At 41.8% G+C, this 26,641-nt stretch overlaps 1 protein-coding gene across 1 annotated transcript in view; it reads left to right on the top strand.

Annotated features, from left to right (window-relative positions):
- Window positions 1-22,341, top strand: part of VWA8 (von Willebrand factor A domain containing 8) — a 427,846-nt gene extending 405,505 nt beyond the window's left edge. The window contains exons 43-45 of the mRNA XM_032150771.2: window positions 10,144-10,242; window positions 18,479-18,717; window positions 20,890-22,341. Coding sequence (XP_032006662.1) covers window positions 10,144-10,242; window positions 18,479-18,717; window positions 20,890-20,998 — 447 coding nt within the window. The 3' untranslated portion in view covers window positions 20,999-22,341. The remainder of the gene's footprint in view (window positions 1-10,143; window positions 10,243-18,478; window positions 18,718-20,889) is intronic.
- Window positions 22,342-26,641: the final 4,300 nt, after the last annotated feature.

The raw sequence follows: 26,641 nt of genomic DNA, 5'->3' as shown, positions 1-26,641 counted from the left end.
GGCTGTGAATCCATCAGGTCCTGGACTCCTTTTGGTTGGTAAGCTATTGATTATTGCCACAATTTCAGAACCTGTTATTGGTCTATTCAGAGATGCAACTTCTTCCTGGTTTAGTCTTGGGAGGGTGTATTTGTTGAGGAATCTACCCATTTCTTCTAGATTTTCTAGTTTATTTATTTGCATAGAGGTGTTTGTAGTATTCTCTGATGGTAGATTGTATTTCTGTGGGATCGGTGGTGATATCCCCTTTTTCATTTTTTATTGCATCTGTTTGATTCTTCTCTCTTTTCTTCTTTATTAGTCTTGCTAGCGGTCTATCAGTTTTGTTGATCTTTTCAAAAAACCAGCTCCTGGATTCATTAATTTTTTGAAGGGTTTTTTGTGTCTCTATTTCCTTCAGTTCTGCTCTGATTTTAGTTATTTCTAGCCTTCTGCTAGCTTTTGAATGTGTTTGCTCTTGCTTTTCTAGTTCTTTTAATTGCGATGTTAGGGTGTCAATTTTGGATCTTTCCTGCTTTCTCTTGTGGGCATTTAGTGCTATATATTTCCCTCTACACACTGCTTGGAATGTGTCCCAGAGATTCTGGTATGTTGTGTCTTTGTTCTCGTTAGTTTCAAAGAACATCTTTATTTCTGCCTTCATTTCATTATGTACCCAGTAGTCATTCAGGAGCAGGTTGTTCAGTTTCCATGTAGTTGAGTGGTTTTGAGTGAGTTTCTTAATCCTGAGTTCTAGTTTGATTGCACTGTGGTCTGAGAGACAGTTTGTTATAATTTCTGTTCTTTTACATTTGCTGAGGAGAGCTTTACTTCCAACTATGTGGTCAATTTTGGAATAGGTGTGGTGTGGTGCTGAAAAAAATGTATATTCTGTTGATTTGGGGTGGAGAGTTCTGTAGATGTCTATTAGGTCCACTTTGTTTAGAGCTGAGTTCAATTCCTGGATATCCTCATTAGCTTTCTGTCTCATTGATCTGTCTAATGTTGACAGTGGGGTGTTAAAATCTCCCATTATTATTGTGTGGGAGTTTAAGTCCCTTTGTAGGTCACTCAGGACTTGCTTTATGAATCTGGGTGCTCCTGTGTTAGGTGCATATATATTTAGGACAGTTAGCTCTTCTTGTTGAATTGATCCCTTTACCATTATGTAATGGCCTTCTTTGTCTCTTTTGATCTTTGTTGGTTTAATATCTATTATTTTATCAGAGACTAGGATTGCAACCCCTGCCTTTTTTTGTTTTCCATTTGCTTGATAGATCTTCCTCCATCCCTTTATTTGAAGTCTATGTGTGTCTCTGCACATGAGATGGGTTTCCTGAATACAGCACACTGATGGGTCCTGCCTCCTTATCCAGTTTGCCAGTCTGTGTCTTTTAATTGGACCATTTAGCCCATTTACATTTAAAGTTAATAAATATTGTTATGTGTGAATCTGATCCTGTCATTATGATGTTAGTTGGTTATTTTGCTCGTTAGTTGATGCAGTTTCTTCCTAGCCTCAATGGTCTTTACAATTTGGCATGTTTTTGCAGTGGCTGGTACCTGTTGTTCCTTTCCATGTTTAGTGCTTCCTTCAGGAGCTCTTTTAGGGCAGGCCTAGTGGTGACAAAATCACTCAGCATTTGCTTGTCTGTAAAGTATTTTATTTCTCCTTCACTTATGAAGCTTAGTTTGGCTGGATATGAAATTCTGGGTTGAAAATTCTTTTCTTTAAGAATGTTGAATATTGGCCCCCACTCCCTTCTGGCTTGTAGAGTTTCTGCTGAGAGATCAGCTGTTAGTCTGATGGGCTTCCCTTTGTGGGTAGCCTGACCTTTCTCTCTGGCTGCCCTTAACATTTTTTCCTTCATTTCAACTTTGGTGAATCTGACAATTATATGTCTTGGAGTTGCTCTTCTCAAGGAGTATCTTTGTGGCATTCTCTGTATTTCCTGAATCTGAATGTTGGCCTGCCTTGCTAGATTGGGGAAGTTCTCCTGGATAATATCTTGCAGAGTGTTTTCCAACCTGGTTCCATTCTCCCTGTCACTTTCAGGTACACCAATCAGACGTAGGTTTGATCTTTTCACATAGTCCCATATTTCTTGGAGGCTTTGTTTGTTTCTTTTTACTCTTTTTTCTCTAAACTTCCCTTCTCACTTCATTTCATTCATTTCATCTTCCATCACTGATACCCTTTCTTCCAGTTGATCGCATTAGCTACCGAGACTTCTGTAATCTTCGCGTAGTTCTCGAAACTTGGCTTTCAGCTCCATCAGCTCCTTTAAGCCCTTCTCTCCATTGGTTATTCTAGTTATCCATTCTTCTAATTTTTTTTCAAAAAGTTTTTAACTTCTTTGCCATTGTTTTGAATTTCCTCCCATAGCTCAGAGTAGTTTGATCGTCTGAAGCCTTCTTCTCTCAACTTGTCAAAGTCATTCTCCATCCAGCTTTGTTCCGTTGCTGGTGAGGAACTGCGTTCCTTTGGAGGAGGAGAGGTGCTCTGCTTTTTAGAGTTTCCAGTTTTTTGCTCTGTTTTTTCCCCATCTTTGTGGCTTCATCTACTTTTGGTCTTTGATGATGGTGATGTACAGATGGGTTTTTGGTGTGGATGTCCTTTCTGTTTGTTAGTTTTCCTTCTACCAGACAGGACCCTCAGCTGCAGGTCTGTTGGAGTTTACTAGAGGTCCACTCCAGATCCTGTTTGGCTGGGTGTCAGCAGCCGTGGCTGCAGAACAGCAGATTTTCGTGAGACCACAAATTCAGCTGTCTGATAGTTCCTCTGGAATTTTTGTCTCAGGGGAGTACCTGGCCGAGTGAGGTGTCAGTCTGTCCCTACTGGGGGGTGCCTCCCAGTTAGCCTGCTCGGGGATCAGGGACCCACTTGAGGAGGCAGTCTGCCTGTTCTCAGATCTCCAGCTGCATGCTGGGAGAACCACTACTCTCTTCAAAGCTGTCGGACAGGGACATTTAAGTCTGCAGAGGTTCCTGCTGACTTTTTGTTTGTCTGTGCCCTGCCCCAAGAGGTGGAGCCTACAGAGGCAGGCAGGCCTCCTTGAGCTGTGGTGGGCTCCACCCAGTTTGAGCTTCCTGGCTGCTTTGTTTACCTAAGCAAGCCTGGGCAATGGCAGGCGTCCCTCCCCCAGCCTCTCTGCCGCCTTGCAGTTTGATCTCAGACTGCTGTGCTAGCATCAGCGAGACTCCATGGGCATAGGACCCTCCGAGCCAGGTGCGGGACACAATCTCCTGGTGTGCTGTTTTCCAAGCCCATTGGAAAAGCGCAGTATTTAGGGTGAGAGTGACCCGATTTTCCAAGTGCCGTCTGTTACCCCTTTCTTTGACTAGGAAAGGGAACTCCCTGACCCCTTGCACTTCCTGAGTGAGGCAATGCCTCGCCGTGCTTCGGCTTACGCACAGTGCGCTTCACCGACTGTCCTGCACCCACTGTGTGGCACTCCCTAGTGAGATGAACCTGGTACCTCAAATGGAAATGCAGAAATCACCGGTCTTCTGTGTCACTCACGCTGGGAGCTGTAGACCGGAGCTGTTCCTATTCGGCCATCTTCTGTATCGTTATGTTATATGATCATATTCAACTGAATACTTTCATTTTCTCATTTGTGAAAGGCATAAAGGGAATAGGAATAACCAACTAAAGGATTTAATTTACTCAGAAAATAGAAAATTATGCATGAACAGAAGACAGTTTGAGGAGCTCCTAGAGAAAAATGTATATTCCATAGCCCAGAATGGCATCACACATGGGGTCATTAGGAATTCAGCAGTGTGATCTGAGATTCCCCAGCCCCAGTTGCAGACAGTTCTTAAAGTTGTCTTCCTGCAGTTATCCCTCATTGTAAAGGTGTCTAGTCTGTATTTGCTTTGAAACCTTCAGAAGCTGCTGGCCTGTTCTGTGAGCTGGACGCTCCCTGTCTCTCTTGGCGTCTGCCTTGTGTTTTGCTTGGCTTGAGCCCAGCTCTTGAGCCGTGGGTCATTACAGTCTAGGTCCTGGAGGCTCATTTGGAGTCAGCCTCTATTTTTTATTCCACATTATCATGACCTGTGCTAAACCACAGGGACCCTAGAGCAAGAATTACTAAGAAGGAAAGGTAATTCAGTGGCAAGACACATCTCTAAGCCATTTGGAGTGTTTAAAGTTTCTCATAATTGCTCCACCAACTGAATTCAGCTATTCCCAGGAATAGCATTCACAATAGGTCACTGAAGACTAGCGCAACATCATTTGCTTACAATCAGCATAAGCTCCTCTACTCTTGTAGTCAGCGCCATTCTTAGTGTTCATGTAGTGCTTCAAATTAAAGTGAAAAGTAGAATAGTACTGTTTGTGTGAACCGTTGTCTTTTCATCAAGAAGCATTTTTTTTCCTTAATCTTCATTCCAATTTGTTCCTTATGCTTTCTCCAAGCCCCTGGGAATGTTTTCACTGTAATCTTGAAATAGACCTCCTTTTCAAAGGCTCTTAATGGCTTAATTTTTTTTTTCAAAGTACTCAATAATACCAAAGTTAGGTAACTATTTCTCCACTAAGCACTCAAATAGTGGAACCAGAAAAGAGATTTATTTCATTATTCAGAAGTTGCACTTGGAAAAAAAAGAAACTCAAACTTGTTGTTTCTCTGAAGGCATATAAACCATATTCTAGGGCAGTGGTTTTCTAACAGTGTAACAAGAACCTTTGAAGGATGTTTGGAGGTGGAGGGAGGCAGTGAGTAGGCAGCACTTTTTGCCCCATCCCCCTCCATCCCCAATTCAACTACAACAATTTCACATGTATAGATAATGCATGATGTTTCATAAGCTGGGCTTTTGTGCAGTATTTCATTTGAAGGAAGGGTTCCACTGCTAACAAATTTTTAAAGGAAAGGAAGAATTAGAAAGCCATTGTGTTAGGGATTATGTACTGGACTATTATTTCTCACAGGCTGTGAGAGCTTTCTTTCTGGAAAAGGTGCCATTGACCCTCAGATTTAGATGACTCACTCCTCCCTTGACAGAAGAAAACAAGGCATTAGGTGTTACCTAAAACTAAGAGAAACAGGCTTTTTCATTACAATTCTTAAACATACCATTAAGTTTATATAGAATTTGGGTGGGGGGGTAGGAATGGCCTTGGAAATTATTTTCACCAACCTTTTTGTTTTACAGAAGAGAAAACGGAGATTCAAAGAGGTTCAATGCTTTGCCCAAGGTCACACCGTTACAGTGCAAAGCCAGCACTTCTGACTTCCACTTCAGGGCTCTTAGCTGATGTTTCATCCCTGTTTCTTATAGCCATTTTATCTCTGTTCAAGTTGGTTTTTTTAAACTGTAATTCAGGAGCAAGTGTGTCATTTATGTAAGGTACTCTGTCTTCTACCCTTGGCACCTCACCATCCAAGGGAAGTATAATAGACAAACTTTTCTCAAAGATACCTTGATCAGAAAGGCTGAGTTAACTCCCAGGAGGAAGTGGAAACATATGACTCACAAATCAGCACCTGCCAGGGAAATTTCTTCTATCAAGAACTTAATTCAGTATCTGTAATTAACCTCTTTCCAGTAGCTCAGGAATGTTTCACAGGTTTAGAAATGGAGACCAGTCATCCTATCAGTTTAGGCTGTGAATAAATTCTTATTGCTACATGGAGATTGGACCAAAGGAGGTCGTACATACTTTTCTGAGTCCATTCAAACAAGAATTCAGAATTGATTCAATTGTGGATGTAGAAATATTGGCCAACCCAACCATTCAAAAACTTAAGTAGAGATGGGAGGGGAGCGTAGCTGGGGAAGTAGTTATTTGTCTGTAGTAAAAACACTGGGCCGGGTACAGTGGTTCATGCCTATAATTCCACTTTGGGAGGCCAAGGCGGGTTTATTGCTTGAGCCCAGGAGTTCAAAACCACATGTGCAATGTAGCAAGGCCCTGTCTCTACAAAAAAATACAAAAATTAGCCAGCTGTGGCAGCGTATGCCTGTGGTCCCAGCTACTCAGGAGGCTGAAATGAGAGGATTACCTGAGCCCATGAGCCCAGGAGGTTGAGGCTGCAGTGAGCTGTGATCATACCAGTGCATTCCAGTCTGGCCAGTGAGCAAGACCCTGTCTCAAAAGAAAACCAAAAAATAAAAACAACCAAAATGGATTTAGTGTCAGAAAACCTGGGATTTAACCAACACGCTTACGAAAGTCTGTTAGTCTCTCTAAGAATCAATTTCTGCATTTGTGACATAAGGATAACACTTACCCCAAAGCTTGTAGAGAAAATCAAAATGAGATGAGATACATGGAAGCCCTTTGTAAACTGTAACAAACTGTAATGTCAATAAGTAAGTGTATTGTCCTATTCTTTCAATGACCCTGGGAGGTGGTAAAACAGATACTACCCCCTGTTTTCAGAGAGGTTAAGTGATTTACAAGCATACAGTGTTAGAGACTTTCTAAGCCATCATTGTTTACAACGTAGAAACAAGGTTTAGAGAGGTTAAGTGATTTTTCTCTAAGTCAAAAAGCTTGTTAACGTCAGAGCCAAGTCTAGAATCCTTGACCTTTCAGTACATTATTCTTTTCACGTTGACTTACATGATACGAAGAAAGGTTAGCCAGCTAATGCTATAGGTTATTACATAACTAACACTAGGGTTCCACTGGCATTTCTCTTGACTTTTTAAATCACATATTTATCTTGTGATCCTGTGTAGCCCATAGTTAGTGGCACAATCTGAGAATGGTGTATTTATATTTCTAGAAGGACATGAGAATTTTACATCTAGTAGTTTTAATAAATAGCCTTAGATGATTGTCTTGTACCTACTTACAGTGTGGCTGCATAATAAAGCATAGCATCTCCTAAAGCCAGCAAATGGTTGTCCATCCTAATAGAAATTTACACATAAATCTTATTCATCAAATTGCTAATAGCACTTTGTCCTATACATTCTAAACATTGTAAATCATCATTCTTATTTGACGATAAACCACATCTTTGACCAAAATTTCAGCATTTGTTTTTGTTTGTTATACTTTTCTCTAAATGAACAACACTTCCAAAAGAAAATATAGCAAAGGGACATTTAAACAGATTTCTAAAGCAAAAAAGTATTTAAATTGGTCCTCTGCAGTTCAGGCTTTTCTTTACTACTGTGGCTTAATATTTATGTTAAATGCTAAACGTGAGACTGCACAGAGTTTTCAGGAATGCTCTGAAAAGTGCAGAAATCATGATCATAAAAATTTTGAGCTCACAAAAAATTCTGATCTAAATGTTAGGCGGTTTGATAATGACAGTGAGGATCTTGTTTATTGACTCCTGTGGCTCCTCCATGGAAGCATGCTCAAGGCCCTATCAAGTTGGATTTCATGATCATCGCAGAAACAAGATCAGGTGAATGGCAGATTTAGGAGTTAGAAAATGGAAATGAATGAGAGTATGCATCTTTTCCATTAGCCCACACAATTTCCAGGATTAGCAAATCACCATTTGGAAACCATGTTGGAATCCTTGGATAGCAGATACTAGATAATTTTGATGGAGGAGTATTGCTGGTAATGGAAGCTTAATATAATCTGCAGTAACGCCAGGGAATGGTCCACATTTGGATGTACTTTAGATTCCTCCCAAGCATTTTATCGACTTTTGGGCCACAGAATAATCCTCAAACCCATCTGGAAGATGAGAAACCAGGGCCTGCAAACTATTTTATAAGCTCCATCCTGTCGCTTAGGTGTCTTCTCAAGCCTTTGCAGTACTCACCAGGCACAGACAAAGGCTGGTCTTTCTGCAAGTAGCACTTTCCTTACCACAAATAAAGAAGAGATGAGAAAGAAAAAGGAAGGGAAAAAAAGAAGAAAGAAAGGGAAGAGGGAAGAAGGAAGAAACAGAAGTATACAACCCACCTTTCTTTGTCTCATTTGCCTAGAAAAGTATAGTATATTTTTTTTCTCCTGGGCATGTATTTAAATGATTGATAGATATATCAGTCACACAATCAAATGACAGATGGATGGTTGCTAAAATATTTCTGAAGGTTTTAATCAGCCAGTATCTTGTTTTAATAAAAGACCAGCTAAAAACTGTATTTGTTGACTGCCCTTTGACCAGTTACATTGACCCTGTGACAGACCATATGATCAAAGATTTCTATAGTCTCATTCACTGTCATCTAATTAGAAAGAACTCTAGCCATCAGTTAAAAGAGATGGTAAAGTCAAACACATTCATAGCCATTTTACCTCAGCCCAATATAAGAAACCTAGTTCCATGTCAGGGAACTGATCTTATTCGCTCATGTGTAAGATCCTGTTTAACAGATTACTTCACCAGCCCATAATGAAAGCAACCTGCCTGGCACCTTCTCAGGAGAACTTTCCACTCTTGACTACAAACAGTTCCTGCCATGACCATTGTCAAATCAGTCGGGGCCTCCCTGGAGTGTGCTTCCATGGAAGGATTATGCAAGCTCTCTCCACATCTGTGCCAATCCTACCACTGAACCCATGGATGACCTTAGTCAAGCCTATGCTGAAGCCAGAAATTTCCTATCCTGAGCAATTTCTAACAGCTGAGCTGAGCTGCTTTTAGTTTCAGTTTTTATTTGGTACCTTTTCACTCTATTGATAGCAAACTGTACTAAGAATAATTTTTTTTTCTTATATGGAATGTGTTACATCATTAGAAATCATTTACCTTTTTAATGCATTGATAAATTTCCTTCACTATTCTTTTATATTTAAACCAGGCACAGAATAATCTCCCACCATCTCACCCCCACTCATGGCTCCACTCTGGCCCTCTTCTGAGCATGACCTTCCCATGAGGTGAGGTGTCTATGGGGCCAAAGGGCCTTTAAAGCCTGTTTCTAGATCATGCTCCTGGTACCTGGGATCCCCAACTATCCTCATCAAATGACCCCAAGCCTGCTTCCAAGTCCTGCGTGGGCCTCTTTCCTAAGTCCATCTTCCTAGGACAGACTGGCCAATTGTGTGAGCACCCCAAGGTCTGAGAGGTGGGCAGGGGGTAACTGTTGTTTATGATGGAGTGATGGAGTATGGATGTCAGCACTGGGTGTCCACACACATGCATTTGAGGTACCTCATGGGGTGGGACAGAGTCAGCTATGAAAAGAGAAGGGCATGGGCTATGTGGGCCAGGGGCCATTACTGCCCATGTGACCATGTTCTAGAACAGAACTTCCAGGAACCCAAGTATTTGAAATTTGGCCCTGGCTTTCCAGGTTATTATAACGTATATTTTATCAAAGTGGGAGGACAGAACATGTTTTATGTAACAGTTGGTAGCCTGATGTATAGCTTTTACATATTTAGACATCATATATAGGCCTCCACTTATTCCCTCCTGGGGATAACTGTTAGGTCTTCACCCCTAGCCACATCTCTCCCCCAGGACACAAGTTCAACATATCTATAATGGGACTCATCTTCCCCAGGAAACCCTTCTTCTCACTTCCTATTTTTGCATAATAACAATTTCAACCAAATTTTTTCTGTTTCTTTCCATTTAAAACACAGCAGTTTCAGTTATGTTATGGATTGTTGTTTGTCAGCTAGCATGGGCTAACCACCATTTATCCCATGATTGCTGAGGGGGAAAAATGCATTCCAGCTTCAAACAGCTTATTTGCAAGGGGAAAGCTGCTTATTGCCCCAACTTGATTGCAAACTCTCTTACAGCATTTGTGCAATAAACATGCTAGGCACTCTCTTAGATTCTAGAAATTCAAAGAGAAATAAGCTGTGGCCTCACCTTCAAATAACTCACCATTTTAAAAGGAACATACATGAAAAGAAATAACTGCAATGTTATTTGTAGAACAATGGCTCTACAACACCTAGAGTATGTGCAACTCAAAATTGGAGGGAACTACCTCACCCCAATTATAGTTTACCTCAGACCCCAGACTTTTTTTTCCAGACTCTGTGAAAGGGTTGCACTTGACTCCCAGCTCTAGCCTTTCTCAGTAGACAGGAGTTTCTCATGTACATAGTGAGATTAGAGAATTAAACACACATCTGTCTCACTGCATTTCTTTATGGCCATATGTTGAGCAACTTTGGACAATAATGGTCCAAAGAGTTGAACATTAAAGAGCTAATGACTGTTCTTTTGTGGAGAAAAGTTTATAACTTTCTGGTTCTCTTGCATGTAGTATGACATCGTTGGACACTCCGGAGATGGCTACAACATTGGCCTGGTTCCAATTAACAAAATCCCCAAGGACAATAAGCAAAGACTAGAAATTCTGAAGGTAAATATATCTTGTTACCTCTGTATTATGAAAGCTTCTATCAGATTAGGTAAAGACTAAAAAGATTCATTGAAGAAGCAGCAGATACACAGGAAAGAAAAAAACTGTATCACAGACATTCAAGTATTGAACTGAGAAAACACCCATCATGCCTAAAATCGTTTTCTCCACCATGTAAAATTTAAAATTTGTCCCCTACATATTTTTAGGACACTTGGATTTAGATTGGGATTCTACAATCTGGGCCCCCTTGTATGTCCTATACGGCTCTTCTCAGCCCCTACATGTGCAGTAGAAGGAAAAGAATGACCCCTTTTAAAATTTTATTCCAATAGTTTTTGGAGTATGGGTGGTTTTTAGTTATATGGATGAGTTCTTTAGTGGTGAATTTTGAGATAGTGTACCCATCACCCGAGCAGTGTACACTGTACCCAATATGTAGTCTTTTATCCCTCACTCCCCTGAGAACCTCCCCCACCTTAGTCCCCAAAGTCCATTATATCACTCTTATGTCTTTGTGTCCTCATAGCTTACCTCCCACCTGTAAGTGAGAACATACAGTATTTGGTTTTCCATTCCTGAGTTACTTCCCTTAGAATAATGGCCTCCAGCTCCATCCAAGTTGCTGCAAATGCCATTATTTTATTCAGTTTTATGGCTGAGTAGTATTCCATGGTGTATATATACCACATTTTCTTTATCACTCATTGGTTGACGGACACTTAGGTTGGTTCCATATCATTGCAATTGCTAATTGTGCTTCTATAAACATGTGTGCATGTGTCTTTTTTATATTGATATAATGACTTCTTTTCCTTTGGGTAGATACCTGTTAATGGGATTACTGGATTGAATGGTAGACCTACTTTAGTTCTTTAAGGACCTTCCATAGTGGTTGTACTAATTTACATTCCCACCAGCAGTATAAATGTTCCCTTTTCACCACATCCACATATTTGGCTTTATTTCTGGGTTCTCTATTCTGTCTCATTGGTCTACGTGCCTATTTTTATACCAGTACCGTGCTGTTTTGGTAACTATAGCCTTAGTATAATTTAAAGCCCTGTAATGTGATGCCTTCAGATTTGTTGCTTTTGCTTAGTATTGCTTTGACTATCTGGGCTCTTTTTTGGTTCCATGTGAATTTTAGGATTGTTTTTTCTAGTTCTTTGAAAAAGAATGATGATATTTTGTTGGGAATTACATTGAACCTGTTGATTGCTTTGAGCAGTATGGTCATTTTCACAATATTGATTCTCCTCATCTATGAGCATTGGATGTGTTTCCATTTGTTTGTGTCATCTGTGATTTCTTTCATCAGTGTTTTGTAGTATTCCTTGTAGAGCTCTTTTACCTCATTGGTTAAGTATATTCCTAGGGTTTTGTGTGTGTGCAGCTATTGTAAAAGAGATTGAGTTCTTGATTTGATTCTCAGCTTGGTCACTGTTGGCATATAGCAGTGTTACTGATTTGTGTATATTGATTTTGTAACCTGAGACTTTACTGAATTCATTTATCAGATTTTAGGGTTTTCTGGATATAAAATCATATCATTGGTGAGCAGAATGACCGCTTTTAGAGTGCTCTGTGTCCCCAATTTTATGTATAATTGATTTCACACACTTAAGCCTGCAACAGAAAAATGCACATCAGAATTTTAAGTCAATTTCCTCCATCGTTATTGATGTGAGTACAATGTTTTTAGTATTATAACTTTCTTTATTGGAAACTCAACTTATTCCTTATTTTCCTCCTGTGTCATCTGCATCCTCCAATGTGATACCAAGTTTTATATTTTCTTATATTTTCTCACTTTAAGTGGAAGCTTGCACTTCCACTTAAAACTAAGTGCCCACTGTAATAGTTTTGGAATGATTCCTATATCTAATGAAATTCTATGCCAGATACAAATATCACTGTATACTGTTGTCACTCAAATATGCAAATTAAATAGAACTAACTTAGAACATACTACTCATGGGTAATAATTGGTATGTATGCATGCTCATGGTCAATAGAAAAATAATCATATGGGCCGAATAGGAACAGCTCCGGTCTACAGCTCCCAGCCTGAGCGACACAGAAGACCAGTGATTTCTGCATTTCTGTTTGAGGTGCTGGTTTCATCTCACTAGGGAGCGCCAAACAGTGGGTGCAGGACAGTCGGTGAAGTGCACTGTGCGTCAGGCATTACCTCACTCGGGAAACGCAAGGGGTCAGGGAGTTCCCTTTCCTAGTCAAAGAAAGGGGAAACAGACGGCACCTGGAATATCGGGTCAGTTCCACCCTAATACTGCGCTTTTCCAACGGGCCTGGAAAACGGCACACTAGGAGATTGTGTCCCGCACCTGGCTCGGAGGGTCCTATGCCCACGGAGTCTCGCTGATTGCTAGCACAGCAGTCTGAGATCAAGCTGCAAGGCGGCAGCGAGGCTGGGGGAGGGGCGCCCGCCATTGCCCAGGCTTGCTTAGGTAAACAAAGCAGCCAGGAAGCTCGAACTGGGTGGAGCCCACCACAGCTCAAGGAGGCCTCCCTGCCTCTGTAGGCTCCACCTCTTGGGGCAGGACACAGACAAACAAAAAGTCAGCAGGAACCTCCACAGACTTAAATGTCCCTGTCTGACTGACAGCTTTGAAGAGAGTAGTGGTTCTCCCAGCATGCAGCTGGAGATCTGAGAACGGACAGACTGCCTCCTAAAGTGGGTCCCTCACCCCTGAGCAGCCTAATTCGGAGGCACCCCCCCAGTAGGGACAGACTGACACCTCACTCGGCCAGGTACTCCTCTGAGACAAAACTTCCAGAGGAACTATCAGACAGCTGAATTTGTGGTCTCACGAAAATCCGCTGTTCTGCAGCCACCGCTGCTGACACCCAGCCAAACAGGCTCTGGAGTGGACCTCTAGTAAACTCCAACAGACCTGCAGCTGAGGGTCCTGTCTGGTCGAAGGAAAACTAACAAATAGAAAGGACATCCACACCAAAAACCCATCTGTACATCACCATCATCAAAGACCAAAAGTAGATAAAACCACAAAGATGGGCAAAAAACAGAGCAGAAAAACTGGAAACTCTAAAAAGCAGAGCACCTCTCCTCCTCCAAAGGAACGCAGTTCCTCACCAGCAATGGAACAAAGCTGGATGGAGGATGACTTTGACAAGTTGAGAGAAGAAGGCTTCAGACGATCAAACTACTCTGAGCTACGGGAGGAAATTCAAAACAATGGCAAAGAAGTTAAAAACTTTGAAAAAAAATTAGAAGAATGGATAACTAGAATAACCAATGGAGAGAAGGGCTTAAAGGAGCTGATGGAGCTGAAAGCCAAGTTTCGAGAACTACGCGAAGACTGCAGAAGCCTCAGTAGCAGATGCGATCAACTGGAAGAAAGGGTATCGCTGATGGAAGATGAAATGAATGAAATGAAGAGAGAAGGGAAGTTTAGAGAAAAAAGAATAAAAAGAAATGAACAAAGCCTCCAAGAAATATGGGACTATGTGAAAAGACCAAATCTATGTCTGATTGGTGTACCTGAAAATGACGGGGAGAATGGAACCAAATTGGAAAACACTCTGCAAGACATTATCCAGGAGAACTTCCCCAATCTAGCAAGGCAGGCCAACATTCAGATTCAGGAAATATAGAGAATGCCACAAAGATACTCCTTGAGAAGAGCAACTCCAAGACACATAATTGTCAGATTCACCAAAGTTGAAATGAAGGAAAAAATGTTAAGGGCAGCCAGAGAGAAAGGTCAGGCTACCCACAAAGGGAAGCCCATCAGACTAACAGCTGATCTCTCAGCAGAAACTCTACAAGCCAGAAGGGAGTGGGGGCCGATATTCAACATTCTTAAAGAAAAGAATTTTCAACCCAGAATTTCATATCCAGCCAAACTAAGCTTCATAAGTGAAGGAGAAATAAAATACTTTACAGACAAGCAAATGCTGAGTGATTTTGTCACCACTAGGCCTGCCCTAAAAGAGCTCCTGAAGGAAGCACTAAACATGGAAAGGAACAACAGGTACCAGCCACTGCAAAAACATGCCAAATTGTAAAGACCATTGAGGCTAGGAAGAAACTGCATCAACTAACGAGCAAAATAACCAACTAACATCATAATGACAGGATCAGATTCACACATAACAATATTAACGTTAAATGTAAATGGGCTAAATGGTCCAATTAAAAGACACAGACTGGCAAACTGGATAAGGAGTCAGGACCCATCAGTGTGCTGTATTCAGGAAACCCATCTCACGTGCAGAGACACACATAGACTCAAAATAAAGGGATGGAGGAAGATCTATCAAGCAAATGGAAAACAAAAAAAGGCAGGGGTTGCAATCCTAGTCTCTGATAAAATAGACATTAAACCAACAAAGATCAAAAGAGACAAAGAAGGCCATTACATAATGGTAAAGGGATCAATTCAACAAGAAGAGCTAACTATCCTAAATATATATGCACCTAACACAGGAGCACCCAGATTCATAAAGGAAGTCCTGAGTGACCTACAAAGGGACTTAAACTCCCACACAATAATAATGGGAGATTTTAACACCCCACTGTCAACATTAGACAGATCAACGAGACAGAAAGTTAACAAGGATATCCAGGAATTGAACTCAGCTCTGCACAAAGTGGACCTAATAGACATCTACAGAACTCTCCACCCCAAATCAACAGAATATACATTTTTTTTCAGCACCACACCACACCTATTCCAAAATTGACCACATAGTTGGAAGTAAAGCTCTCCTCAGCAAATGTAAAAGAACAGAAATTATAACAAACTGTCTCTCAGACCACAGTGCAATCAAACTAGAACTCAGGATTAAGAAACTCACTCAAAACCTCTCAACTACATGGAAACTGAACAACCTGCTCCTGAATGACTAATGGGTACATAATGAAATGAAGGCAGAAATAAAGATGTTCTTTGAAACCAATGAGAACAAAGACACAACATACCAGAATCTCTGGGACACATTCGAAGCAGTGTGTAGAGGGAAATTTATAGCACTAAATGCCCACAAGAGAAAGCAGGAAAGATCCAAAATTGACACCCTAACATCGCAATTAAAAGAACTAGAAAAGCAAGAGCAAACACATTCAAAAGCTAGCAGAAGGCTAGAAATAACTAAAATCAGAGCAGAACTGAAGGAAATAGAGACACAAAAAACCCTTCAAAAAATTAATGAATCCAGGAGCTGGTTTTTTGAAAAGATCAACAAAACTGATAGACCGCTAGCAAGACTAATAAAGAAGAAAAGAGAGAAGAATCAAACAGATGCAATAAAAAATGAAAAAGGGGATATCACCACCGATCCCACAGAAATACAATCTACCATCAGAGAGTACTACAAACACCTCTATGCAAATAAATAAACTAGAAAATCTAGAAGAAATGGGTAGATTCCTCAACAAATACACCCTCCCAAGACTAAACCAGGAAGAAGTTGCATCTCTGAATAGACCAATAACAGGTTCTGAAATTGTGGCAATAATCAATAGCTTACCAACCAAAAAGAGTCCAGGACCTGATGGATTCACAGCCGAATTCTACCAGAGGTACAAGGAGGAACTGGTACCATTCCTTCTGAAACTATTCCAATTGATAGAAAAACAGGGAATCCTCCCTAACACATTTTATGAGGCCAGCATCGTCCTGATACCAAAGCCTGGCAGAGACACAACCAAAAAAGAGAATTTCAGACCAATATCCTTGATGAACATTGATGCAAAAATCCTCAATAAAATACTGGCAAACCGAATCCAGCAGCACATCAAAAAGCTTATACACCATAATCAAGTGGGCTTCATCCCTGGGATGCAAGGCTGGTTCAACATATGCAAATCAATAAATGTAATCCAGCATATAAACAGAACCAAAGACAAAAACCACATGATTATCTCAATAGATGCAGAAAAGGCCTTTGACAAAATTCAACAACCCTTCATGCTAAAAACTCTCAATAAATTGGGTATTGATGGGACGTATCTCAAAATAATAAGAGCTATCTATGACAAACCCACAGCCAATATCATACTGAATGGGCAAAAACTGGAAGCATTCCCTTTGAAAACTGGCACAAGACAGGGATGCCCTCTCTCATCACTCCTATTCAACATAGTGCTGGAAGTTCTGGCCAGGGCAATCAGGCAGGAGAAGGAAATAAAGGGTATTCAATTAGGAAAAGAGGAAGTCAAATTGTCCCTGTTTGCAGATGACATGATTGTATATCTAGAAAACCCCATTGTCTCAGCCCAAAATCTCCTTAAGCTGATTAGCAACTTCAGCAAAGTCTCAGGATACAAAATCAATGTACAAAAATCACAAGCATTCTTGTACACCAATCACAGACAAACAGAGAGCCAAATCATGCGTGAACTCCTATTCACAATTGCTTCAAAGAGAATAAAATACCTAGCAATCCAACTTACAAGGGATGTGAAGGACCTCTTCAAGGAGAACTACAAACCACTGCTGAATGAAATAAAAGAGGATACAAACAAATGGAAGAACATTCCATGCTCATGGGTTGGAGGAATCAATATCGTGAAAATGGCCATACTGCCCAAGGTAATTTATAGATTCAATGCCATCCCCATCAAGCTACCAATGACTTTCTTCACAGAATTGGAAAAAACTACTTTAAAGTTCATATGGAACCAAAAAAGAGCCTGCATTGCCAAATCAATCCTAAGCCAAAAGAACAAAGCTGGAGGCATCACGCTACCTAACTTCAAACTATACTACAAGGCTACAGTAACCAAAACAGGATGGTTACTGGTACCACAACAGAGACATAGATCAATGGAACAGAACAGAGCCCTCAGAAATAATGCCGCGTATCTACAACTATCTGATCTTTGACAAACCTGACAAAAACAAGCAATGGGGAAAGGATTCCCTATTTAATAAATGATGCTGGGAAAACTGGCTAGCCATATGTAGAAAGCTGAAACTGGATCCCTTCCTTACACCTTATACAAATATTAATTCAGGATGGATTAAAGACTTACATGTGAGACCTAAAACCATAAAAACCCTAGAAGAAAACCTAGGCAGTATCATTCACGACATAGGCATGGGCATGGACTTCATGTCTAAAACACCAAAAACCAATGGCAACAAAAGCCAAAATTGACAAATGGGATCTAATTAAACTAAAGAGCTTCTGCACAGCAAAAGAAACTACCATCAGAGTGAACAGGCAACCTACAGAATGGGAGAAAATTTTTGCAACCTACTCATCTGACAAAGGGCTAATATCCAGAATCTACAATGAACTCAAACAAATTTACAAGAAAAAAACAACCCCATCAAAAAGTGGGCAAAGGACATGAACAGGCACTTCTCAAAAGAAGACATTTATGCAGCCAAAAAACACATGAAAAAATGCTCATCATCACAGGCCATCAGAGAAATGCAAATCAACCACAATGATATACCATCTCACACCAGTTAGAATGGCCATCATTAAAAAGTCAGGAAACAACAGGTGCTGGAGAGGATGTGGAGAAATAGGAACACTTTTACACTGTTGGTGGGACTGTAAACTAGTTCAGCCATTGTGGAAATCAGTGTGGCGATTCCTCAGGGATCTAGAACTAGAAATACCATTTGACCCAGCCATCCCATTACTGGGTATATACCCAAAGGACTATAAATCATGCTGCTATAAAGACACATGCACACGTATGTTTATTGCAGCACTATTCACAATAGCAAAGACTTGGAACCAACCCAAATGTCCAACAACGATAGACTGGATTAAGAAAATGTGGCACATATACACCATGGAATACTATGCAGCCATAAAAAATGATGAGTTCATGTCCTTTGTAGGGACATGGATGAAACTGGAAAACACCATTCTCAGTAAACTATCACAAGGACAAAAAACCAAACACCGCATGTTCTCACTCATAGGTGGGAATTGAACAGTGAGAACTCATGGACACAGGAAGGGGAACATCACACTCCAGGGACTGTTGTGGGATGGGGGGAGGGGGGAGGGACAGCATTAGGAGATATACCTAATGCTAAATGACGAGTTAATGGGTGCAGGAAGTCAACATGGCACATGGATACATATGTAACAAAGCTGCACATTGTGCACATGTACCCTAAAACCCTAAAGTATAATAATAAAAAAAAAAGAAAAATAATCATATTTGTTAAAAAAAAAAGTTTCTCACACATGGCTTTTGTGCAACTTCTCTTACCTCCAGACAATGCATGCCCACTCTCAGTTCTGCATGAGTGGGGACCACACGTTAGAAGGGACAGAACATGCCATCAAGGAAATTGTCAAAGAAGAAGCTGATGAGTACTTTGTCATCGTCTTGAGTGATGCAAATCTGTCACGATATGGAATACATCCTGCTAGGTTTGCTCAAATCCTCACAAGAGACCCTCAAGTAAATGCTTTTGCCATTTTTATTGGCTCTTTAGGTGATCAAGCAACCAGGTAAGTGTCATCTGAGCATACAGAAAAGGGCAGATACAGAGATACTAAGTAGCTAACACATGCTGTTTTATAGGCTTAGCACCATGAGGGACAGTGAGGCAGATGAAGGAAAAACAGAAACTAGAGTTGCTAGCCTCAAGGGGTTTATAATCTAGTTGAGGGGATAAATTCTAGCTTTTGTTTAGATGAACAATAATAATTTTAAATTAATTATTTTTTAGTTTATATTTAAGCCACTAATAAATCATTAACAAATTGATTTGTCACTAATAAATTGGATAGTATTTTATACATATGGCACTTTATATCAAGCTCCTAAGCTCAGGCTAATCATTTTGTGTTCAAATCATATTAAAAATCATGAACATCTACTATTTTCCTAGCATAGGAGATAGTGTGTGTGTGTGTGTGTGTGTGTGTATGTATGAATGTCTATACATATGTAGACATATATATACACACATATGTATTACATCCCCATAGAGACATCGCCTACATGTATGCATGCCTGTATATATATAGACACACTCACATGTATCCCTTCTTACTGCTGGAGAGACAAGGCAGGTGAAACGCCTGGCGACAACATAAGATAATATACATATAGTTAGATACTACACTGAATATACTAAATATTCAATAGAGAATCTTATGATCAGACAATAAATACCAGTGGGTATGATCTGAAAGGAGAGATATGGAAACAGTTTCATAACTTGAACACACTTTTATCTTTTTGAATTACAAACAGAAAGAGCTCATGGTTTTTCTGTGTTTAAAATACCTGTAAGAAACACAAAACATCAGTGAAAGTAATCTTAAAAAAAAAAAATCCCTGCCTAAAGCACAAAGGGCCTACCTTTTTGTTATTCCACCCCTTTTACTTGTCATATTCTGTGACTGGAAATGTTTTAATATCCAAAATGCTAGCAGCTTTTTCTCTTTCTATTCCCTTTGCCCTGCTGCAAGGTTGCAGAGTGTGGTTGAGAACAGACTTAATATCATGTAGTTACAGTCATTTTATGACATGACTTTGCATTCTTCTTAGTTTTTACAAGTTAGCGCTTTGCATCTTTTAGAACCTCCACATCCTCAAACACAAACTATGCCTTTTCCACCCAGGTTTTCCTCAGCATCAGCCCAGTATTAGGCAGACAACAAGCTCAACAAATACTAGTTGAGATGAAATGGCTATTTTGTCTTTCTAGTGAACAGATCCTGCTTGAATACTTAAGAAAGCACAATAATACCCTTGTGGTTTCCTAGGGAAATGGTCCAACATCCACTGGCAAAAGATATGTTGCAGAATTAGCTGGCTTACCAGGCATGCCAAATATACGATACTACACAGGACGGTTGAATTTTATTAAATGTCATCCCAAAGCCAGACTTCACTGGCACAGTGAAGGAAGGCGTTCTTTTGAAGAGAACTGTGTCTTACAGTTTTGTTGCCTTCAAAATGGCCTTTTGTTCCAAATGATAAATTAGTATTTAAAAAATTATCGTAACTTCAATGACATGTTATTTTTAAGGATAATTCAAATCAAAACCCATTATAAGTTTTTAAAAATTTACTTAAAAATGAGTTGGAAAAAATTTCGTAAGCCTGTATAACCTCAGTGTCATTGAAGCAGTAATTGGACAATCCAGATCGCATTTCACATTGTGTGATGTGGACCAAAAAAAAGAGAGAGAGGCAAAGAGAGAGAGAAAGAATCACTCAGGGTTTGGCTGGGCAGCGTTTTTGGAGGCCTGTTTTCTAAGGAAGGAAAAGCACTTAGAAATACAGTGTGAGGTCAACATATTTGCTAGACCCAGGAGGTGAGCTGATTCCATATGAATCCCTATGGCTCTGCTATACCAAAAGAATATGAAATACCAAGAAACGGCAGTAAAGAAAGGAAGAAAATTTTTTCTTTTCAAATTCGCTGACTTTCTCACTGAAAAGACCTTTCTTTCAGTTCCCTGCTTTTGCTGTGTCTTTCCTTGTTGCTCTTCCAAGCCTTTCATTGTTTAATGACAACTAATTCAATGGTAGGCAGAGGGCAAGGTATTAGAAAGTAAAAACTTCCTTTCCTAAGAAACCATTAGGAGACTGTGGTTCGCCAGGGCAGGAGGTGGAAGGGAGCCCCATTTACAGTGGTAACTTCCTTTCCCTTTCCATCCTGGCAGGCTTCAGAGAACTTTACCAGCTGGTCGGTCTTTCGTTGCCATGGATACCAAGGATATCCCTCAGATTTTACAACAGATCTTCACCTCCACCATGTTGTCGAGTGTCTAAGAAGTGCCCTTCATCACCCTGATGACACCGGGATTTGAAATAAGACAGGAATAAAGAGTATTCTGAAAAAAAGAAGATTCGGATGAAGTGAACCCATGCAGTGACTGGATGATTCTGGCATTCCTGGGTCTTCCTACACTTGCTCAGTAATGAGAATTCAGAAAAGCAGCCAGAAGGAGACTTGAACATGGAAAGTTTAGAAGTCATTAGGGCAAGCTAATTGACCTGCACTTTATCAAAGGTTGGGGTTAAAGGAAGGTGGTTTTGAGAACTATGTGTTTGGTCTTTTTCCAAAAACCTGAGGGGGAGAAAATACTTTGCTTTTGCCTTAACACATCATCTGGTCACCTTAGAAAAGTGACCCCATCAAACTGAGCCTTTGATGTCACATTCTGACACAAGATGCAAGTCTGTGCAAAACCCATCAAAATGCTCCTATCCAATAATTATTTTTATTTTCTCCCTGCTCTGTATTGACCAGAAAACAATGATTTTATAATATTTAACCCACCAAAAAGTCCCTCCAACAGCAATATTTTATGAAAGGCTGGCTGTTCTCAATAATTTCATTTTCTTGGCCAAAGCCAAAGGGAATAAAAAAAATCCTTGGAGTGCTTGCCTTTCCACGTGACTTTTAAAAGGCTCTTAAAGAGCAAATGTCCTCTTCTCCTTGCTGCTAGAGTGGGAGGAGAAAGATATCTTGCCTTAAAAGTTTACTGTTTCTTCTGTTCTTCTAGCATCTCTCAAAAAATTCACAGTACTCCATTTTGGGGTCCAAACTGTAATGCTCAAAATAATAAATGCTTACAAGAAAATTATTTATTGAGAATATTCATATAAAAATTACCTAAAGCAAAGTAAAAAAAGTAAAATCAAGGTGGTATATTTGAAGTGAATGGTGATTGGAGATTTCTTTAGCTGTAACAAAAAACAACTTTTTTTAAAGCCTCATTCTTTTTTCTTTCAAAATGTACCTTATTCCCACACACTCTTGGGCTGACCTTTATTTTATCAATAGGCTCAATATCACTTTGTTTAAAATCAGATGCTTCAGCAAAAGTCATTCTCTCTTTAACCATACAATTTAAAAACTCCTCTTCACTATTGACAGCAAAATCAGAAACGTTAGGGCACCAGTGAGTTGAAAACACTGGTCTTAAGTTGGAAAAACTATTATTAATAATATTATCCTATCCATCCATATATATTGAAATTGTACAGGTCCAGAATTTCATTTTAATTAATTATAGGAAAGAAGAAAAGATAATACCCATTTGTTCTATCACCCCCTCTCCCTATCATTGATTATCAAATAAAAGCAATCTGATTTCCAGCACGGTACTACCCGGTGAGTTTGCATGGCTTTCTTCTTCCTCTAGTGAGACACCTGCTCCATGTATTGAACCATTCAATGATGCAAACAATTTCAATCCAATATGTATCTTTAAAAATGTAATTGCATTCCAACAGTCGCCACAACAGCAGCTAGCATTTACTGATTATTTACTGTGAACCAGGTATATGCTCAGTGATTGCATACATTACTTCATTCATCCTCACAACAATGCATGTAACAGGGGTATTTTTGACCCTATTTTGCAGATAAAGAAAGTGAGGCTCAGAGAACTTAAGTCACTGTCCCAAGATTCCTGTTACTAGATCTTTCACTAACTATTCATGGTACCATTAATGTTTGTTAGGTAACATGGGGTACCTTAAAATGGTGCCGTACCTTAAGATGGGGCCGGTTCCGGGTTCTTCTCCCCTCCTTGACCAGGCACTGTCTGAACCCACCAAAGGAGGGCCAATCAGAAAGAAGCATCTCCCACCTTCCCTTGGGCCCACCCCTAGCCCAATCCACATAGGCCCAAGGGATATAAAACCCAGCACACCAGCAGCCCTCTCTCTCTTCTCTTCCTTCTCCTTGCGTGGTGCTGCTCGATACCTCCAATAAAGATCTCTTGACCGCGACCAGTGTAGTTTGGTCTCCACCCGGCCCCTTTCATTGGTGCCGTGACTCAGATCAGGACTCCCCACCCCCCTCAGTGGGACCCTGATCCCTTTCGGGCTCAGTCCAGACCCCAGCCGGTCTTCGCTCATTCTCCTGTTCGCCAAGCTGTTCGCCCAACATCGGCCTCGTCTCGGTAAGTCTTCCCCTCCGGGGTCTACCTCTCTAGGCAGGCAAGAGACCCCACGAAGCACCTCGCCTCAAGCCCCCAAGGCCACGGTAGACCCCAAATAGCAAAACTGGCCCACATATCCCCTAGACAACCAAAGCAAATGGCCCACTTATGGGTCTCTCAATCCTAACATTCTCCAGGATCTCTACAATTATTGCGGGCGAAATAGGTAGAGATCCCATATATCCACGGCTTCTTTCTCCTACAGGATAGACCGAACCTTTGTCTCCCTTGCAAACCGCAGCAGCTCCTTGCCGCTCTTAAACCGCCAACCTCTCCCTCTGCCCCTGACTTTGACCCAGCTGACGAACCCCCCCCATGCCACCACCCTCCGCCGCACCCTCCGGCCGCCACCCAACCGGAAGTCGCCCAGCCTCCCGCTCCCCCCCTCCACGCCCTTAACCACCTATCCCATCAGCCCCGGCCTTCAGTCCTCCCCACCACTCGCTCAAAGTCGCACCCCCCCCTGCCCCCCTTAGGTGGCAGGAGCTGAAGGTATTGTCCGAGTCCACGTCCCCTTTTCTATGGCTGCCTACACTTCCAATTCTGCTTTCCAATACCTCATCCAAGCTTATAGCCTTACATCTATATGATTATCTCTAACACTCTCCTCCCCGAGGAGCGTAGGCGAGTCTAGGAACAAGCTCGAACTTATGCAGATGAGGTTCATCAAACAACCCCAGCCCTACCGCTAGGAGCACAGGCAGTACCTGAGCATGAGCCCAATTGGGATTATAACACCCAAAATGGAGTATCAGCCCGAGACGATTTCGCTACTTGCATCATAGCCAGTCTACGGAGGGCAGCTCAAAAGGCAGTTAACTTTGAAAAGCTTCATGAAGTCATACAGGATAAAAATGAAAACCTGCCCGCTTTTCTATACTGCCTTACACAGGCACTCCAACAATACACCAACATAGATCCCAAAACCCCAGACAGTAGGCAACTCCTCATGTCCCATTTTTTTGCTCAGAGTTTTCCTGATATCAAAGGTAAACTAAAAAAACTGGACAAAGGCCCCCTCACCCCTCGAACTGAGATCTTAGCGATGGCATTTAAGGTGTATCACAATCGAGATGAGAAGGCAAAGAGGCAAAAGTACCAGTTACTGGCACAAGCCCTTCAAGCCTCCCCTCAATCACACAGCCATAAGTTGTCGTCTGCCCATCCATCCCAACGTCAGCCCCCAGGGCCCTGTTTCGAATGCAGAAAAGCAAGGCACTGGGTCAGAGAGTGCCCAAATCCCAGGCCCCCCAACCGACCATGTCCTAAATGCCACCAATCTGGCCACTGGGGCATAGACTGCCCCAGCTCCCGAAGGGGGGCCGGGCCAGCCACCATCCCAACTCCCGATCTTCTAGGATTGGCCATTCAAGACTGACGGGGCCTTGGGACTTCCTTCCTGACACAAATCATCACCACACAGGAGCCCAGGGTCTCTTTAACAGTGGATGGACGTCCCATCACCTTTCTCCTAGACACTGGAGCTACTTTCTCGGTTTTAGGGGAATTTTGGAGCGCCACTTCCCTCTTTGGATCTCCCATAGTTGGGGTCAGAGGCCAAACCATACGTCCAAGAGCCACTCCTCCCCTCTCCTGCACTTTCTCCGGCCACATCTTTTCCCATTGATTCCTAGTATGCCACAATGCCCACTCCCTTTGTTAAGAAGAGACATTCTCTCCAAATTTAAAACTCCATCACCTTCAACCCAATCACCCTCCGGCAATCCACCTTACTCATTGCCTTGGTGGCGAGTTCCATAGATCAAACTCCTGCTCCTACTCTGCCTTCGCTCCCAGCCACCGTCAACCCCATAGTGTGGGACACCACCACCCCCTCATTAGCACTCTGTCCTCCCGTACAAATATTCCTTAAACACCCACACCACTTCCCCAGCCAACCCCAATATCTTCTCCCCATCTCCAGCCTGAAAGGATTACAACCAATTATTTTAGACCTCTTAAGAAAAGGGTTCCTCAGGCCAACCCATTCTCCATTTAACACCCCTAAAAAAACCCAATGGTACGCTCCACCTCGTCCAAGACCTCAGCTCTTATCCTCTATTCCTCCTAGTGCCACACATTTCTCAGTCATAGATCTTAAAGATGCCTTTTTCACCATTCCCCTCTCTCCTCAGTCACAAGACGTGTTCACCTTCACTTGGACTGACCCAGACACTAAACAGTCACAACAGCTCACGTGGACAGTGCTTCCCCAAGGGTTCAGAGATAGCCCCCATATCTTTGGTCAAACTCTTGCCTCAGACCTACAAAAATTACACTTTCCCCAGTCCACCCTCCTACAATACGTTAATGACCTCTTCCTATGCAGTCCCTCTCTAACTGTCTCACAAACTGACACCACCTCTCTTCTCAACTTCCTTGCTGACCAAGGCTACCGAATATCCCCCCAAAAGGTCCATCTCTCCCTCATTCAAGTCACCTATCTAGGAGTCCTCCTTGCCCATGACTCAAAGGCCATCACCCTAGACCAAAAGTGCTTCATTAGAAGTCTTCCCATCCCAAAAACCAAACGAAATACTCTCCTTCTTAGGACTAGCAGGCTACTTTAGAACTTGGATCCCCAACTACTCTTTATTAGCAAAGCCCCTATATGATATCTCCAGAGGTACCCCATCTGAGCCTGTAGAGGCCACAGTCAAGCAGCCCTTCCTGTCACTACATGAGCACAATGGCTTGGCTCTTGGAGTCCTAGGTCAGATGCATGGACCCACCTTTGTGGCAGTTGCATACCTATCCAAACAATTCTGAGTGCAAACTCGGCCCGCAGGGAACTGAGTTTTCTCCTTTCCCTCCTCACTCGTCCGGCCTGGGTTTCCTCCCTTCTCTCGCTCAAAAAATCCTGGTACCAGGTAACCCACGGCCCTCAGCCTTACAGAGGCCCATCAGTTCTTTCGTTTCGGTGACGACCGGCTTGAAGGTTCTGACTCTCAACACGGCCATTGGCTAATGGGGGCGCCCTGTTCAGCCAGCCGCCATATACATATACCCCTTCCTCTCTCACTATGGGAGGCTCTGCATCCCTGCCGGCCGACTAGACCCCACCATGCGAGGGTGGGCCCCCTGCCTTCAGGCCCTGGCTGCAGCCTACCTACTACTTCAAGAATCAAAGAAATTAACGTTTAGGGCAGCTGTTGTCATTACCTCCCCCCATCAACTCAAGGAACTCCTGACCTACAAAAGTCTACAAACCCTTCCCCCTTGCCACGTACTGTCTCTCCTAGTTTCCTTCCTGCATGATTCCGCTGTAATTTTCCAAACATGTGCACCCCTCAATCCCGCCACCCTCCTGCCTGTCTCTCCTTAAACACAAACCCACAAACCCCTCTAAAGCCAGGCACACCCGTACCCCACAACCCTCTCAAAGTTCACATTTCTAAAACCCCCTCCCTTCCTACAATTCGTAAGGCGTACGCTGCCTCCCTCATGCCTGCTCCGAGCC

This window comes from Hylobates moloch, unplaced genomic scaffold (assembly GCF_009828535.3).
Source record: "Hylobates moloch isolate HMO894 unplaced genomic scaffold, HMol_V3 SCAFFOLD_4, whole genome shotgun sequence".
NCBI classification, from domain to species: domain Eukaryota; kingdom Metazoa; phylum Chordata; class Mammalia; order Primates; family Hylobatidae; genus Hylobates; species Hylobates moloch.
Note: the sequence above shows the minus strand (reverse complement) of the source record. Positions and strands in the feature narration are given on the sequence as shown.